Raw genomic sequence first — 17,671 nt, 5'->3', positions numbered from 1 at the left:
GTTCAGTAGCTACAGAGGTCTGCATGTAAGAAAGTGGTACTGGGGCGATGCGCACTGGCAAAGAGCTATACATCACCACGCAGTGCAACAGCCAAATCGTCACCGTGCTTCGTCTACCAGCAGCGTGCGTGGATACAACATTTAGAGCTGATTTAGGTATCAGTTTAGATATGAGAAATGTACTTAGTGCTGAGCCACTACAGTCGTCATTACGGGCGGCATAAAGCAAACACGACAAGCTGAAAAGTGCGGTATGGTAAAGGACACATACCGGCGGCGCGGCGAAGTATTCTCCGACCATTTCTGCGGAGAACGCATAAAGCATCGTAGTGCACACCACCAAAGGAGGTTACTAAGTCAATTGGTGTACAGAAGCTGCTTTTTGTATGGTCAGATGTCCACAAGACCCACGAAACGACACGAAGCACGGCGGTAATACGTGCACCGAAAGATGCCCCAGCCATTGTGACTGACACAAACAAGTTATCTCCACTTAATCCTCTATCGTCAAGTAGCAAACATCTAATGAACATCTAAAATGAAACCTATAACTAAAGAAACTGCTAAACAACCTCCGCCGTCTTCCACGCGTACAGTCACTTGAGCGGATATGTTTCCACTTTGAAAACGACGCCTCGATTATCCCCTATCTGTCATCCCACCTATAAAAGATTGTCAGATTTTCTAAATAAAGGAACACCACACATTCCGAATCCCTTTCAAAATAAAAATGCTGGTATCCATCCCAACATGAATGCTCTATAAGCGGCCGGCTGGAGTGGCCGAGCGGTTCTAGGCGCTTCAGTCTGGAACCGCGCGACCGCTACGGTCGCAGGTTCGAATCCTGCCTCGGGCATGGATGTGTGTGATGTCCTTAGGTTAGTTAGGTTTAAGTAGTTCTAAGTTCTAGGGGACTGATGACCTCAGATGTTAAGTCCCATAGTGCTTAGAGCCATTTGAACCATTTTTTTGCTTTATAACCTCAAAACATTGGCCCCAAAATTTTTCACATAGATGACCTTAGAATTACCCTTATCTCCCATTTTATCAAGTAGCAAAGGCAAATTATTTTGAGTTCAAATTTAATAAGAAATACAAAAAGTATTTTTTTTTTTTTTTTTACAATTGAAAGAAAATACTACTCTGTTCTGTGAAACAGATTTGATTCCTTTCTTTCTTATTTCTTTTTGTAGGACAAGTACGGAAAGATGCTGCAGCGCTGGCACATATGCAGCGACGAAGAAGAACCGCTGGTCCTGCGGAGGTTTCTCGGGTTTCCTGAGACGAGAGGGTTAGCGATGAAACTCATGCAGCCAAGCATCGGACCACGGTCCGAATGCGGAAGCAGCAACGAAAACTTGCTTGTGGCTCCGTGTTCCGGCGATCTGCCACTCTCGTTGAATGGAGCACCCTACGAAAGGCGTCCCATCCTGAAGGTACTGTCCCCGCCTTCGGGTGCGACTGTATGCAAGACTGCACTGCCCATACCCCACCCATCTCCACTGTACCAGCTCCAGAACATGCAGCCCCTGGACTTCTGTAAGATGGAGAGGGCGAACGGGGAGCGACTGCAGCAGCAGACGGTCCAAGAGGAGCCGGGGCTCATCAACCTGAGCATGCCGAAGCTCGCTGAGGTTCCCAAGTGGTACAGGGAGGACGCGGACCAGATGAGGACAAGCTACGGAACTTCGACGGCGTCCTTATCCAGGCCGTCCCCTCCCACGAGCGTATTTTCGGAAGCGGACAAGACGAGCAGAGGCAGCAGCTGCCTGGCCGACTCTGGAGATGAAGACGACGACGTCGAAAACTACCAAAGCGCGATGAATCTCAGTAGGGACTCCAGCAATGGAGCGCGCCATACAGCGCAAGAAGACACGAAGCGACGAGCGCCATCTTCTCCGAAGAGGAAGTGGGGCTCCAGTCTGCTGGACTTGCCTTTCAACCTGGCCACGCCCGTCGTGAACCAAGTGACGGGGAAGAAGCGTGTCCAGTGCAACGTCTGCCTCAAGACTTTCTGTGACAAGGGCGCACTCAAGATCCACTTCTCGGCCGTCCATCTCCGCGAGATGCACAAGTGCACGGTAAGCCCCACTCTCTTTCATTTTTATTTACTTTCGCCTTACATTGTCCACTGCGTGACTTAAACCTTTTGTTGACGTGTCAGGTTCCTGATTCAGCGCCCTACACAGGGTAAAAAGTATTTAAACCGACAAACTCTGGGAGGTTGTAGGGGACATCAAAACAAATATTTTTCCATAATGTCATTTTTTCCTATGAGGAGTATTTAAACCGGTAGAGGAAGAACTATAAGTTTAATATATCACAGCTGCAAAATACTAACGCGAATTCTTTACAGACGAATGGAAAAACTGGTAGAAGCCGACCTCGGGAAGTCCGTACAAATGTTGGAACACGTAATGCAATACTGACCTTACGACTTATCTTAGAAGAAAGATTAAGGAAAGGCAAACCTACGTTTCTAGCATTTGTAGACTTAGAGAAAGCTGTTGACAATGTTGACTGGAATACTCTCTTTCAAATTCTAAAGGCGGCAGGGGTAAAATACAGGGAGCGAAAGGCTATTTACAATTTGTACAGAAACCAGATGGCAGTTATAAGAGTCGAGGGGCATGAAAGGGAAGCACTGGTTGGGAAGGGAGTGAGACAGGGTTGTAGCCTATCCCCGATGTTATTCAATCTGTATATTGAGCAAGCAGTAAAGGAAACAAAAGAAAAATTCGGAGTAGGTATTAAAATCCAGGGAGAAGAAATAAAAACTTTGAGGTTCGCCGATGACATTGTAATTCTGTCAGAAACAGCAAAGGACTTGGAAGAGCAGTTGGACGGAATGGATAGTGTCTTGAAAGGAGGATATAAGATGAACATGAACAAAAGCAAAACAAGGATAATGGAATGTGGTCGAATTAAGTCGAGTGATGCTGAGGGAATTAGATTAGGAAATGAGACACTTAAAATAGTAAAGGAGTTTTGCTATTTGGGGAGCAAAATAACTGATGATGGTCAAAGTAGAGAGGATATAAAATGGTAAGGAAAGCGTTTCTGAAGAAGAGAAATTTGTTAACATAGAGTATAGATTTAAGCGTCAGGAAGTCGTTTCTGAAAGTATTTGTATGGAGTGTAGCCATGTATGGCAGTGAAACACGGACGATAAATAGTTTGGACGAGAAGAGATTAGAAGCTTTCGAAACGTGGTGCTACAGAAGAATGCTGAAGATTAGATGGGTAGATCACATAACTAATGAGGATGTACTGAATAAAATTAGGGAGTTTGTGGGACAACTTGACTAGAAGAAGGGATCGGTTGGTAGCACATGTTCTGAGGCATTAAGGGATCACAAATTTAGCATTGGAGGGCAGCGTGGGTGGTAAAAATGGTAGAGGGAGACCAAGAGATGAATACACTAAGTAGATTCAGAAGGATGTAGGTTGCAGTAGGTACTGGGAGATGAAGGAGCTTGCACAGGATAGAATAGCATGGAGAGCTGCATCAAACCAACTTCAGGACTGAAGACCACAACAACAACTACAAAACAGGAAGATTTCTCTGGCAGCAAAGTAATTAAACCAACAAATACTTTTCCATTTTTTTATGACCAAGAGACAACATATTAACACAAACCAATTTCAATTACAGTAGATTTTCAAAAATGCCTACACTGACACGTAAGCAAAGGTTACACCGTCGGACCATATTCTGTCTAACACGGGCAAATACCCCAGGAGTATCCTGAATTGTTCCTGATGCTGCTACTATCCTCTTCTGATGCAACAGGATTTGCGTAAACAGGGTTGCACGTCTCTCCCCACTCAAAAAGTCTGGAGGGGACATATCTGGGGATCGAGCAGGCCGTGGTACAGGACAACCTCTGCAGTGCACGATTCTGGGAACCGTAGGTCCAGGAATCGATGCACACGACGACTGAAATGTGCCGGCGCCCCGTCACGTTGGAGCCAGATGCGTTATCTTGCAGGGAGCGGGACGTCTTCCAGCAATTCTGGTAATGCTCTGGCGAGAGAATTGTAATAGTGCCTGCCATTTAATGGCCTAGGTATCAGATACGGATCAATTAAACAGTCCCCAACAACACGGAGCCACACATTAATAAAGAACTGCACTTGATGAGCGCTAGTAACTGTGACATGTGGGTTATCCTCACTCCAAACATGCGAATTGTACATGTTGAAGACTCCATCACGCCCGAATGTTCCTTCATCGGTAAGCAACACAGAGGATGGAAATGTAGGATGCATTTCACACTGTTCCAAGTAGCACTGCGAAAACTGTGCTCTGGGTGGATAATCAAGTGGTTCCAGGTTGTGGACGCGCTGTAAGTGAAATGGACGTAACAATTGCTCTCGAAGGACTGTTCTTACATTCGTCTGATTCGTCCCCATGTTACGGTTAATTGCACGAATGCTGATTGAAGGATCCCTGTCCACAAGCTGCAAGACAGCTTCCTCAAATTGCAGCGTTCTTACCGTGCGGCAGCCTCCGTGTCCAAGTAACTTGCTAAATCACCCGGCCTTATGCAGACGTTGGTACACAGCGGCAACGGTCGTATGATGCAGGATACGGCAGTTAGGATATTGTTGTTGATAAACCCGCTGTGCAGCTCGTCCGTTGTGCTGCGATACGTAGTACGCACCAACCATATCGGTGCACTCACTTCAGGTGTATCGCTCCATTAGTAAACAGAGGCAATGCGCTACTACACTGGTGGACAGCAGTTGCCTACAACTGAAGATCGTAAAACGCCCTGTAACAACTGAAGATCGTAATACAGCCTCTAACAACTGAAGAGCGTAATACGGCCTCCACCGGTTTAAATGATCCTCACAGGAAAAAATGACATTGGGGAAAAATATTTGTTTTCATGCCCCCTATAACCTACCAAAGTTTGTCGGTTTAAATACTTTTCACCCTGTATAGCCATAAACTAATGTGCCCCAACATCATGCCCACCTGGTTAATAGAGAGTTTGTTCAATTTTGTAAGTGTATCAGAGATTCTGCTTGGCGCAGATATGTCAGGTCCTTGATAGTTTCCGAACGTATGTGGCGAAGCACGTCGGCGTGTAGATCAAGCAGTGACCATAAGTTACAGGCCAGTGTTTGTGGGCATGGAAGTCGTGTCTGATACAGTCCCAGATGTGTTCCATTGGGTCCATATCAGGCGAGTTTTGGTGACAAAGATATCAATATCACGCTCTTCAAACTACTGTGGTGCGTTTATCGTCTTTTGACACGGACAGTTATCCTGCCAGAAAATGCCATCGCCGTCGGAGAAAATCTTAAGCATGTAGGGATGCAGCTGGTCCAAAATAATGTTGACGTCGTCCACTGCCGGTATGGTCCGTCCGATTACCACTACACATGCCATGAGAACCCCGGTGAATGTCCACTGTAGCATGACAACATTTCCGGACACGATATTGGCTCTGATACATCTAGAAACATTATTCATTTGATCAGGTAATGTGTCCGTTGATCCGCAGTCGATTCTCGATGGTCCCGTGCCCACTGCAACCGTAACCCCCATTCTCGTTGCGTCAACATGGGAACACATAGGGGTTGAAACATGACAGTTCACAAAAGAAACTGTCATGTGTTCAGGCGCCAATATAACTATGACTTTTGTTTTTTTTTAATAATAATATCAATATTTATATATGTGTTTAGAGAGAGAGAGAGAGAGAGAGATTTTTACTGTAAGTCGTAACTAATATCTGAATTTTGGTTGCTGCCTCCTTGAATGATCAGCTTCTGCACCAGTTGTTGACGTATTGCAATTTGGAGGAAGTTATTGTTCTTTAAGGTTTAAAATACGACTCTGTTAGTTACTTGGCCGTATTTCGGATAGCTTTGAGCCCAAGTTTTCGTAGCTTTTCATACCTAAGGGAGCACTGTTGTAAGTAAGAAAGATCAAACAGCAGTCTGCTTTTCGTGAGAAAAGGAGATTGCTTGGCACACAAACTTCCTTCAAACTACACTTCCTGCTACATCAAAATTGGTCAGTGGAGTTCAGCACCATACTATTGTACAAGAACATAATCAAATTACTGTAATTAAGAAATTATGAGAGGTTGTTACTTATTGAATGAAAACTATAGAGAACGCATTTCTTTTCCTGTATTTTAGTGAACTTTGTACACTTACAATTCTGTCGATTGATAGACGGCAACGACAAACAAGTTCACATCCTTTTCCAAAAACAAGATATTTCTATTCTCCATTTCCAAAAAATTTGTATGTATAAATGTTTGGCAACTCGGTTTTATCACTAGAATATCAGTTCTCATTAAATGTAACAATACGTTCTGACCGACGGCCTACCAACACGTCCTCTTTCCACAAGATACAGATTACCAGTCTTTTCTTTTTTTAATAAAACCAATTGTCTTTTTTTTTCTTTTTTTTATAGAGTCCATACTCAAAGATTCTTTAATACTATCGTTGCGGGGTTGCGTGCTAAAGAGTTTCTTGCTGTCCAGCTGCGCTTCACTTCACTTCAAGTACTTTTTGAATCACATTTACATTTACGGTACTTACATACATTACTGAGCTTCTCAGAATAAAATTAGGCACAAATTAGTTAAAGAGAAAAAAAGCAGTGAGGCACACATAACATTACAGGGTCTGCAGCGGAGCCTTTTATTCAATTATGAGCTGAACAGTGTGCTCCTAAGTACTTGCCCCTGCATGAGCTTTGTACTCCGTCGTTTCGGAGCTGCTCGTTACCAGGATCCGGACCGTAACAATATTCCCATTGACAACGCTGCTTATGTCAGTGGATTCCCACATTTGCGGCCCGTACTGTCGCTAGAATGATTACCAATTCGTCTCTGCTCCATGTACACTCCTGGAAATGGAAAAAAGAACACATTGACACCGGTGTGTCAGACCCACCATACTTGCTCCGGACACTGCGAGAGGGCTGTACAAGCAATGATCACACGCACGGCACAGCGGACACACCAGGAACCGCGGTGTTGGCCGTCGAATGGCGCTAGCTGCGCAGCATTTGTGCACCGCCGCCGTCAGTGTCAGCCAGTTTGCCGTGGCATACGGAGCTCCATCGCAGTCTTTAACACTGGTAGCATGCCGCGACAGCGTGGACGTGAACCGTATGTGCAGATGACGGACTTTAAGCGAGGGCGTATAGTGGGCATGCGGGAGGCCGGGTGGACGTACCGCCGAATTGCTCAACACGTGGGGCGTGAGGTCTCCACAGTACATCGATGTTGTCGCCAGTGGTCGGCGGAAGGTGCACGTGCCCGTCGACCTGGGACCGGACCGCAGCGACGCACGGATGCACGCCAAGAACGTAGGATCCTACACAGTGCCGTAGGGGACCGCACCGCCACTTCCCAGCAAATTAGGGACACTGTTGCTCCTGGGGTATCGGCGAGGACCATTCGCAACCGTCTCCATGAAGCTGGGCTACGGTCCCGCACACCGTTAGGCCGTCTTCCGCTCACGCCCCAACATCGTGCAGCCCGCCGCCAGTGGTGTCGCGACAGGCGTGAATGGAGGGACGAATGGAGACGTGTCGTCTTCAGCGATGAGAGTCGCTTCTGCCTTGGTGCCAATGATGGTCGTATGCGTGTTTGGCGCCGTGCAGGTGAGCGCCACAATCAGGACTGCATACGACCGAGGCACACAGGGCCAACAACCGGCATCATGGTGTGGGGAGCGATCTCCTCCACTGGCTGTACACCACTGGTGATCGTCGAGGGGACACTGAATAGTGCACGGTACATCCAAACCGTCATCGAACCCATCGTTCTACCATTCCTAGACCGGCAAGGGAACTTGCTGTTCCAACAGGACAATGCACGTCCGCATGTATCCCGTGCCACCCAACGTGCTCTAGAAGGTGTAAGTCAACTACCCTGGCCAGCAAGATCTCCGGATCTGTCCCCCATTGAGCATGTTTGGGACTGGATGAAGCGTCGTCTCACGCGGTCTGCACGTCCAGCACGAACGCTGGTCCAACTGAGGCGCCAGGTGGAAATGGCATGGCAAGCCGTTCCACAGGACTACATCCAGCATCTAAATACGATCGTCTCCATGGGAGAATAGCAGCCTGCATTGCTGCGAAAGGTGGATATACACTGTACTAGTGCCGACATTGTGCATGCTCTGTTGCCTGTGGCTATGTGCCTGTGGTTCTGTCAGTGTGATCATGTGATGTATCTGACCCCAGGAATGTGTCAATAAAGTTTCCCCTTCCTGGGACAATGAATTCACGGTGTTCTTATTTCAATTTCCAGGAGTGTATATACATTACTGGCCATTAAAATTACTACACGGAGAAGAAATGCAGATGATACACGGATATTCATTGGACAAATATATTATACTAGAACTGACATGTGATTACATTTTCACGCAATTTGGGTGCATAGATCCTAAGAAATCAGTACCGAAAACAACCACCTCTGGCCGTAATAACGGCCTTGATACGCCTGCGCATCGAGTCAAACAGAACTTGGATGGCTTGTACAGGTACAGTTACCCATGAAGCTTCAACACGATACCACATTTCATCAAGAGTAGTGACTGGCGTATTGTGACGAGCCAGTTGCTCGGCCACCACTGACCAGACGTTTTCAGTTGGTGAGAGATCTGGAGAGTGTGCTGACCAGTCCAGCAGTCGAACATTTTCTTTATCCAGAAAGGCCCGTACAGGACCTGCAACATGCGGTCGTGCATTATCCTGCTGAAATGTTGGGTTTCTTAGGGATCGAATGAAGGGTAGAGCCACGGGTCATAACACACTGTTCAAAGTGCCATCAATGCGAACAAGAAGTGACCGAGACGTGTAACCAATGGCACCCCATACCATCACGCCGGGTGATACGCCAGTATGGCGATGACGAATACACGCTTCCAATGTGCGTTCACCACGATGTCGCCAAACACAGATGCGACCATCATGATGCTGTAAACAGAACCTGGATTCATCCAAAAAATAATGTTTTGCCATTCGTGCACTTAGGTTCGTCAATGAGTACACCATCGCAGGCGCTCCTGTATGTGATGCAGCGTCAAGGGTAACCGCAACAATGGTCTCCGAGCTGATAGTCCATGCTGCTGCAGACTCGTCGAACTGTTCGTGCAGATGGTTGTTGTCTTGCAAACGTCCCCATCTGTTGACTCAGGTATCGAGAAGTGTCTGCACGATCCGTTTCAGCCATGCTGATAAGGTGCCTGTCATGTCGACTGCTAGTGTTTCGATGCCGTTGGGATCCAGCACGGCGTTCCATATTACCCTCCTGAACCCACCGATTCCATATTCTGCTAACAGTCATTGGATCTCGACCAACGCGAGCAGCAATGTGGCGATATGATAAACCGCAATCGCGATAGGCTACAATCCGACCTTTATCGAAGTCGGAAACGTGATGGTACGTGTTTCTCCTAATTAAACGAGGCTTCACAGCAACGTTTCACCAGGCAACGCCGGTCAACCGCTGTTTGTGTATGAGAAATCGGTTGGAAACTTTCCTCATGTCAGAATTTTGTAGGTGTCGCCACCGGCGCCAACCTTGTGTGAATTCTCTGAAAAGCTAATCATTTGCATATCACAGCATCTTCTTCCTGTCGGTTAAATTTCGCGTTTTTAGCACGTCATCTTGGTGGTGTAGCAATTTTAATGGCCAGTAGTGTACTTCCCTAACCGCGTCACCTGCTTCAACGCCCACGGCGACATAGAATCTCGTGGGGGCTGTGGTCATAATGTTTTGGCTCATATGTGTACCTGTCGGCCGCCACACAGTTGCAGATGAAACTCTAAGCTCGATTATAACCCCATACCTCGAGAGAACAAAGATTCTCTGTATGAATAAACATAGATTCAGCAACACACATATCACTGTCTTCACAAACTACATCACGGAGCGAGATGGCGCACGGTTTAGGACACTGGACTCGCATTCGGGAGGACGACTGTTCAAAATCGTCCCCGACCATCCTGATTTCCCTTAATCGCTTCAGGCAAACGCCGGGATGGTATCTTTCAAAGTGCACGGCCGATTACCCTTCTCCATCCTTTCCCAATCCGAACTTGTGCGTCATCTTCAATGACATCGTTGTCGACGGGAGGTTAAAGACTACTCTCCTCCTCGACAATCGATATTAGCCAAATAGCAGACATGTGAGACGAGTCAAGGAATGTAAGAGAAAAGAGAAGGAGCTTTCGTAATTAATAATTAACTGCTGTTAAACTGCTATAAACTATTCATACTTTCTCAGGCTGAAAGGATGGCAGCTGAATCTGCGAGAGTACCGCCAATTTAAGACAGCTTCCACTTCTTCAGTTATATTAAACACCTGCTGTGTTCCAGTTTTTATCTAAATGAATACGCTCTTATTTGTCATGCAGTAACGGATATCTAAATATTTACAACGAACTTTGTTATTTGTTGCCCAGTTAACAGGAATCAATCCTTTAGACTATGTACTCAACTAATGAGAGAGGAACGAGGTCTAAACTCCGTCCGAACAGGTCTCGGAAGACCCTAACGGTACTGACCGATCGCCTTGTCACCCTCATCCCATAGACGATGTGTATATGGAGGGGCTTGTGGTCGGCACGCCGCTCTCCTGGCAGTTAACAGTTTTCGTGACCGGAGACGCTACTTCTCAATCACGCAGAACCTTAATTTGCCTCACAAGGGCTTAGTGCACCCCCTTGCCAATAACGCTCGGCAGACTTGAAGGTCACCCTTCCAAGTACTTAGCAAGCCTCGACGCACTTAACTTCGGTGATCTGATGGGAACCGTTGTTACCACTGCGGCAAGGCCGTTGGCATATGAAAGAGCAACTAAATGATTGAAACCTATAGTCATAGACAAGGCGTGCAACTCGTTTTTGATACCCGTCGTTAAGGACCTTTTTACAGCCAGCGATCTTATGCCATGTGCTATGATTGTGAATGGTACATCATTCCTGGTAGGGACGTTGGGCAGTCTGTCAACTAACCAGGCCACTTCATTCACTGGATGGTCATGGCCGAATCCAAACATGAAAGCTCATTTTTGCCCTCGCCGATCTATCTTACTGCAAGGATTTCCTACAAGCGACTGGCACATACACACCACTTCATTGTCATGACTTAAGCAAGGGCTGGAGGGTGGCATGAGTGGGGTACCGGTTCCACACATCTGAAGAGCTCTGAAGGAACCTGTGCAGCTTTCAAGTGAGTGACTAACACATTGTCTGCCAAAAAAGTGAAGCACCCAGAAGACATGGTCATACATCAGTGCAACATCGTACATGTGTACAGCATCGTCGGTTACCTAAATGATGAAGACTAGCAATTCTGTGTGGCAGCTAGAAAAGACTTCCAGTGTGCACAGATTTGTTTGTGTTGACGTTCTTACCAGTCTTGGCAGGGTACATAAGAGGAGTGGACAGGGTCACGTGTTGAGTCATCACTGTGAAACACGCGGAAATGCCGAATACGCATGTGAGACAGCGTTATTAGCTCCTGATGTTGGACTGGTCCGATGTTGGACTGTATGAGACGTCATGGTTGCAGTCGACCACGTCTGATCACAGTAAGGGAAGACGGCAGTATTGTGCACCAAGCATATCGTGACCGCTTCACATCTGCTCCAGCCATCGCAGAGCATTTTATTGACTCCCGCAACACTCTGTGTAAAGCCTCACTAATGGTCGTAGACTAGCAGCAGCTTGACAAGAGGTATACCTTCCGGTGCCTTGGCTGCCGTTAACACACAACAGAAAATTCTGCGTCAGGGAAGTGCCGTTACCGTGAAGTGTGGACCGCTGATGAATGGCGTCACATACTGTTCAGCGATGGATTTAAATTCGAGACTACCCTGGTTGACCAGTGTCGGCGAGTATGGCAGTCATCGGGGAGAGGTCCCATTCATCCAGTGTTTTGGAGAGGCACAGCGGTGTTACTCCTTGCGTCACGATGTGGACTTCAGGCCAACGCTGCTACTGACTGAGGAAACATAGTTCAACGGTACGTCACAGACATCTTGCACCTTCAGGTGTTATTCCTTATGTGACAGTATCGTTACGCTATTATTGAACAATACTCCGTAAACTGTCTGCTTGGTTGTGAGGTTCTTCTGTGGCCAGAACGATCGCCAAATCTGTCTCCAAACGGGCATGTGTGGGACCATTTCCGACGCCAACGCCATCCCAGTGCTAGCACTGAAGACTGCTAACAACAGCTATCGGCCAACCTTCCTCAGGAGAGGATAAAACAGCCTTACGACAAGCTTCCTAATCGAATAAATGCGTGCATCAATGTCATAGGGGCTAGGCTCGTACAGTCAAATTGTTGGTAAATTTGATCCAGCTTTTAATCATCTAAATAATGTCGCATATACTCTCAACCCGTGAAGTTTCATTTCGTTTCCTCCCCCTTTCTGCGTGCTTCACTATTTTAGCCAGCAATATTCACTGAAGAGCCATAGAAACTGGTACACAGGGCTCCCGCGAGCACGCAGAAGTGCCGCAACACGAAAGGGTTGGATTCCACTAATGTCTGAAATAGTGCTGGAAGGAAATGACACAATGAATCCTGCAAGGCTATCCATAAATCCGTAAGAGCACGAGGGGGTGAAGATTTCTTCTGAATAGCACGTTGCGAGGCATCCCAGGTATACTCAGTAATGTTTATGTCTGGCGACTTTGGTGGACAACGGAAGTGTTCAATCTCAGAAGGAGTGTTCCTGGAGCCACTCTGAGCAATTCTTGACGTGTGGGATGTCGCATAGTAATGCTGGAATTGCCCATCTCCTTCGGAATTTGCAATGGACATGAATGGATGCATGTGATCTGACAGGATGCTTACGTACGTGCCACCTGTGAGAGTGGTATTAGACGTATCAGGGGTTCCAGATCACTCCAACTGCACACGCCCCACGCCATTGCAGAGTCTCCACTAGCTTGCTGACACGCAGGGTCCATGGATGCATGAGGTTGCCTCCATACCTGTACACGTCCATCCGCTCGATGCAATTTGAAACGAGACTCGTCCGACCAGTCATCAACAGTGCAATGTCGATCCTGACTGGCCCAGGCGAAGGGTAAAGCGTTGTGTCGTGCAGTCATCACGGGTACACGGGAGGGCCTTCCGCTCCGAAAGCCCATATCGATGATGTTTCGTTGAATGGTCCGAACGGTGACCCTTGCTGATGTCCCAGCGTCGAAATCTGCAGCAATTTCCGGAAAGGTTGCACTTCTGTGAAATAAAACAATTCTCTTCAGTCGTCGTTCCTCACGTTCTTGCAGGTTCTTTTCCCAGCAGTAGCGATGTCGGAGATTTGATGTTTTACTGGAATTCGGATATTAACGGTACATTTGTGAAATGTTCGTAGAGGAAAATCCCCACTTCATCGCTACCTCGGAGATGCTGTGTCCCATCGCTCCTGCGCCGACTCTAACACCACGTTCAAACTCACTTAAACCTTGATAACCTGCCACTGTAGCAGCGGTAACCGATCTAATAACTGCGCCAGGCACTTGCTGATTTTGTGGACGTTGCCGATCGCAGCCCTGTATTCTGCCTACTTAGATATGTCTGTATTTGAATAAGCATGCATATACCAGTTTCTTTGGCGCTAACCGTATTTTCTGTTGTACATTATGCTGCCAAAATACACATGTCCACTGCACTACCTCATTATCTCAGCGGCTCGGCTCGGTTGTCTGCAGGTGGAGGGCTGCAACATGATGTTCAGCTCGCGGCGGTCGCGCAACCGGCACAGTGCCAACCCCAACCCCAAGCTGCACTCGCCGGGCTTCAAACGCAGGACCTCACCGCAGGAGGGCGGCTCCGGACGCCTGCACGCGCTGCCGCTGGTCGCCCCTGCGGCCGCCGCCACCGTGGCCGGCGGCTGCGTCGACCTCTCCACGCACAAGTGAGTTGCTTTCTTTTTAATTTTTTATTTTGGCTTTGGATTACAGGGACCATACAGCCAACATTGCTTATAATGTGCCGAAGGAACATAATCGCAAAAAGTTAATTACAAAGTGAGCATACAAACGCACTCTTAAAGTAAATTAAAGCGCAATTAAACAGCCGGCCGGAGTGGCCGTGCGGTTCTGGGCGCTACAGTCTGGAACCGAGCGACGGCTACGGCCGCAGGTTCGAATCCTGCCTCGGGCATGGATGTGTGTGGTGTCCTTAGGTTAGTTAGGTTTAATTAGTTCTAAGTTCTGGGCGACTGATGACCTCAGCAGTTAAGTGCCATAGTGCTCAGAGCCATTTGAGCAATTAGACAAACAACAGACAGCCAGCGGCAGTGATGACAATGCCACTGGAGCAGAATTGCAAACAGCACTACACAGCAACATTATGATAAATATGCATATGTTCATATAGTAAAAGACAAAACGTAAAAGGACAAACATCATACAACATACAATAAGTACACGACTGGTCATTAAAATTGCTACACCACGAAGATGATGTGCTGCAGGCGAGAAATTTAACCGACAGGAAGAAGATGCTGTGATATGCAAATGATTAGCTTTTCAGAGCAGTCAGACAACTTTGGCGCCGGTGGCGACACCTACAACGTGCTGACATGAGGAAAGTTTCCAACCGATTTCTCATACACAAACAGCACTTGACCTGCGTTGCCTAGTGAAACGTTGTTGTGATGCCTCGTGTAAGGAGGAGAAATGCGTACCATCACATTTCCGACTTTGATAAAGGTCGATTTGTAGCCTATCGCGATTGCAGTTTATCGTATCACGACATTGCTGCTCGCGTTGGTCGAGATCCAATGACTGTTAGCAGAATATGGAATCGGTGGGTTCAGGAGCCTAACACGGAACGCCCTGCTGGATCCCAACGGCCTCGTATCACTAGCAGTCTAGATGACAGGCATTTTATCCGCATGGCTGTAACAGATCGTGCAGCCACGTCTCGGTCCCTGAATTAACAGATGGGGACGTTTGCGAGACAACAACCATCTGCACGAACAGTTCGACGACGTTTGCAGCAGCATGGACTATCAGCTCGGAGACCATTGTTGCGGTTATCCCTGACGCTGCGTCACAGACAGGAGCGCCTTCGATGGTGTACTCAACGACGAACCTGGGTGCACGAATGGCAAAACGTCATTTTTTCGGATGAATCCAGGTTCTGTTTACAGCATCATGATGGTCGCACCCGTGTTTGGCGACATTACGGTGAACGGACATTGGAGGCGTGTATTCGTCATCGCCATACTGGCGTATCACCCGGCGTGATGATATGGGGCACCGTTGGTTACACGTCTCGGTCACCTCTTGTTCGCATTGTCGGCACTTTGAACAGTGGACGTTACATTTCAGATGTGTTACGACCCGTGGCTCTACCCTTCATTCGATCCCTTCGAAACCCTACATTTCAGCAGGATAATGTACGACCGCATGTTGCAGGTCTTGTACGGGTCTTTCTGGATACGGAAAATGTTCGACTGCTGCCCTGGCCAGCACATTTTCCAGGTCTCTATCCAATTGAAAACGTCTGCTCAATGGTGGCCGAGCAACTGGCTCGTCACAATACGCCAATCACTACTCTTGATGAACTGTGGTATTGTGTTAAAGCTGCATGGGCAGATGCACCTGTACACGCCATCCAAGCTCTGTTTGGCTCAATGCCCAGGCGTATCAAGGCCCTTATTACGGCCAGAGGTGGTTGTTCTGGGTACTGATTTCTCAGGATCTATGCACCCAAATTGCGTGAAAATGTAATCACATGTCAGTTCTAGTATAATATGTTTGTCGAATGAATACCCGTATATCATCTGCATTTCTTCTTGGTGTAGCAATTTTAATGGCCAGTAGTGTATAACCAATAGCTGAATAACAAATTTCCAAATAACATTTAGTTTAGTACTGATTGCGTGGTAAATAGGTGTGTTAGTGTGGCTTTTAAGCGTTCGATTAAAGGTTTCATTTTCCTTTACGTAATATAGCAGAAAACGCGAAAAGGTCGTATAGTCGTACTTTCCGATACCGTTTTGCCGCAGAAAATCTTTAGAATTTCGTTTAATTATTCTTTGTTCTCTCCAGAAATTTAACTGTAACGTACCTCTTCATTACTTAACTGACATTTCCGGAAAGTAGACAAGGCCAGTGGAGATGTTGACAGATTACGGAGGGAAAAGGATCAAGGGACGTGGGAAGTGGCAAGAGGCAACAGGAGGAAGAGGCCTAGAATGCTTCGTGGTGAACGTGGAAAATAGATTTGACCTGTCGCTTCAGTTAGAAGCTGGTGAGCCTAAAGCAGCAGCAAATTGAAAAGTAAGAATGTACGGAAATCAGTAAAGAGAAAGAAAGTGTTGTTCTTGTGGAAGAGGTGCCTACTTTTGCAGGATAAACTAGGATCAGAATTCTAGATGATCAATTTTTTTTAACCTAAAGCTGGTCTGGAGCAGGTGACAGAGGATTTAGGATCACTTTGCAAAGATTTCCCTAAGGAAATCACCGTGGTTACAGTGGGTGGGCCAGGTAATAGTATTGACGGAGATGCTGGGCACAGTGTAGAGTGTGACCTGGCAAAGACTGCATTACAATCGAAGCGTACTATTTGTTCTTGCACGCCATAATCGACCTCATTCCAACTCTTCCTTCAGGAGAGTTAATCTGGAGTTGGAACGCGTATGTCGGATGCAGGGTAACACATTAGTGTGGTTCCTGTTGTTCAGTCAATAGGTGGAATTATAATAGGCATGGCCTTCACCTAAACAGGGAAGGGAAAGGTAAACTTGCTGGAGTGGCACTATCATGAGTGATAAAATACCAGTGGTGAAATCGTTAAGAAAAGACCGTTTTTAAGGGGCGGGAGGACAGGAAGAAACCAAGTTTTAAGGGAGGTTAGGATTGACCAAACCTTCAGTTTGAGCAAGAAACCAAAAAACATAATTCTAGCTTATTACATCAGCATAAACAGCTGCTGGTTAACAATTTTCAACAATCAGCAGAAATTTCTACTCTACCCAATTTTATCTCAGTCAATCTGAAATGTCAGTTATCTTTATTGTATTAAAATATTCGAGGACTGAGAAATAAATTAATGAATTAATTATCTGCATAGATGAATTATGGTCCTCAAATCCAGCTGACATAATCTGCCTCTCTGAACATCATGTGACCACTGGCATAGAACTTTTAAGTGTTACAGGATTTAGTTTAGTATCTCACTTTTGTAGAGCAGAGATGGAGAAATTAGGAGTTGCCACATTCATCAGGAACTGTCATAAATTTAAGAACATAGACATTCATAAATTTTGCCAAGAACAGCATATAGAAGCATGTGCAACAGAAGTAGAATTTCATAAAAAATCCTTCATAATTTTAAGTGTATATCGAGCACCTGCAGGTAACTTTGATCTGTTCATAAACCACCTAGAAGCTGTATTGGCCCGTTCAGCAACCAAAAACAAAGAAATAGTGGTTGCTGGTGACATCAATGTAGATTTCCTTAAAGACTCTCCCAATAAGAACTATTCTAGTTAGTAACACTATCATTCAACTTAATTCCCACTGTAAAGTTCTCAACTAGAGTAGCCAATTACTCACAAAAAGCCATTGATAATATTTTTATAGAAGAGTGCAATGAACAAAATTATATTACAAAACTAATAGTCAGTGGGCTCTCAGACATGC

General features: G+C 46.4%; 1 protein-coding gene across 1 annotated transcript in view; it reads left to right on the top strand.

Annotated features, from left to right (window-relative positions):
• LOC124623088 (zinc finger protein basonuclin-1-like) overlaps window positions 1–17,671 on the top strand; it is a 299,861-nt gene that overhangs the window by 265,568 nt on the left and 16,622 nt on the right. The window contains exons 5-6 of the mRNA XM_047148880.1: window positions 1,194–2,081; window positions 13,724–13,929. Coding sequence (XP_047004836.1) covers window positions 1,194–2,081; window positions 13,724–13,929 — 1,094 coding nt within the window. The remainder of the gene's footprint in view (window positions 1–1,193; window positions 2,082–13,723; window positions 13,930–17,671) is intronic.

The sequence above is a fragment of the Schistocerca americana genome, chromosome 7, assembly GCF_021461395.2.
Source record: "Schistocerca americana isolate TAMUIC-IGC-003095 chromosome 7, iqSchAmer2.1, whole genome shotgun sequence".
Classification (NCBI taxonomy): domain Eukaryota; kingdom Metazoa; phylum Arthropoda; class Insecta; order Orthoptera; family Acrididae; genus Schistocerca; species Schistocerca americana.
This window is presented reverse-complemented; position numbering and strand designations above follow the sequence as displayed.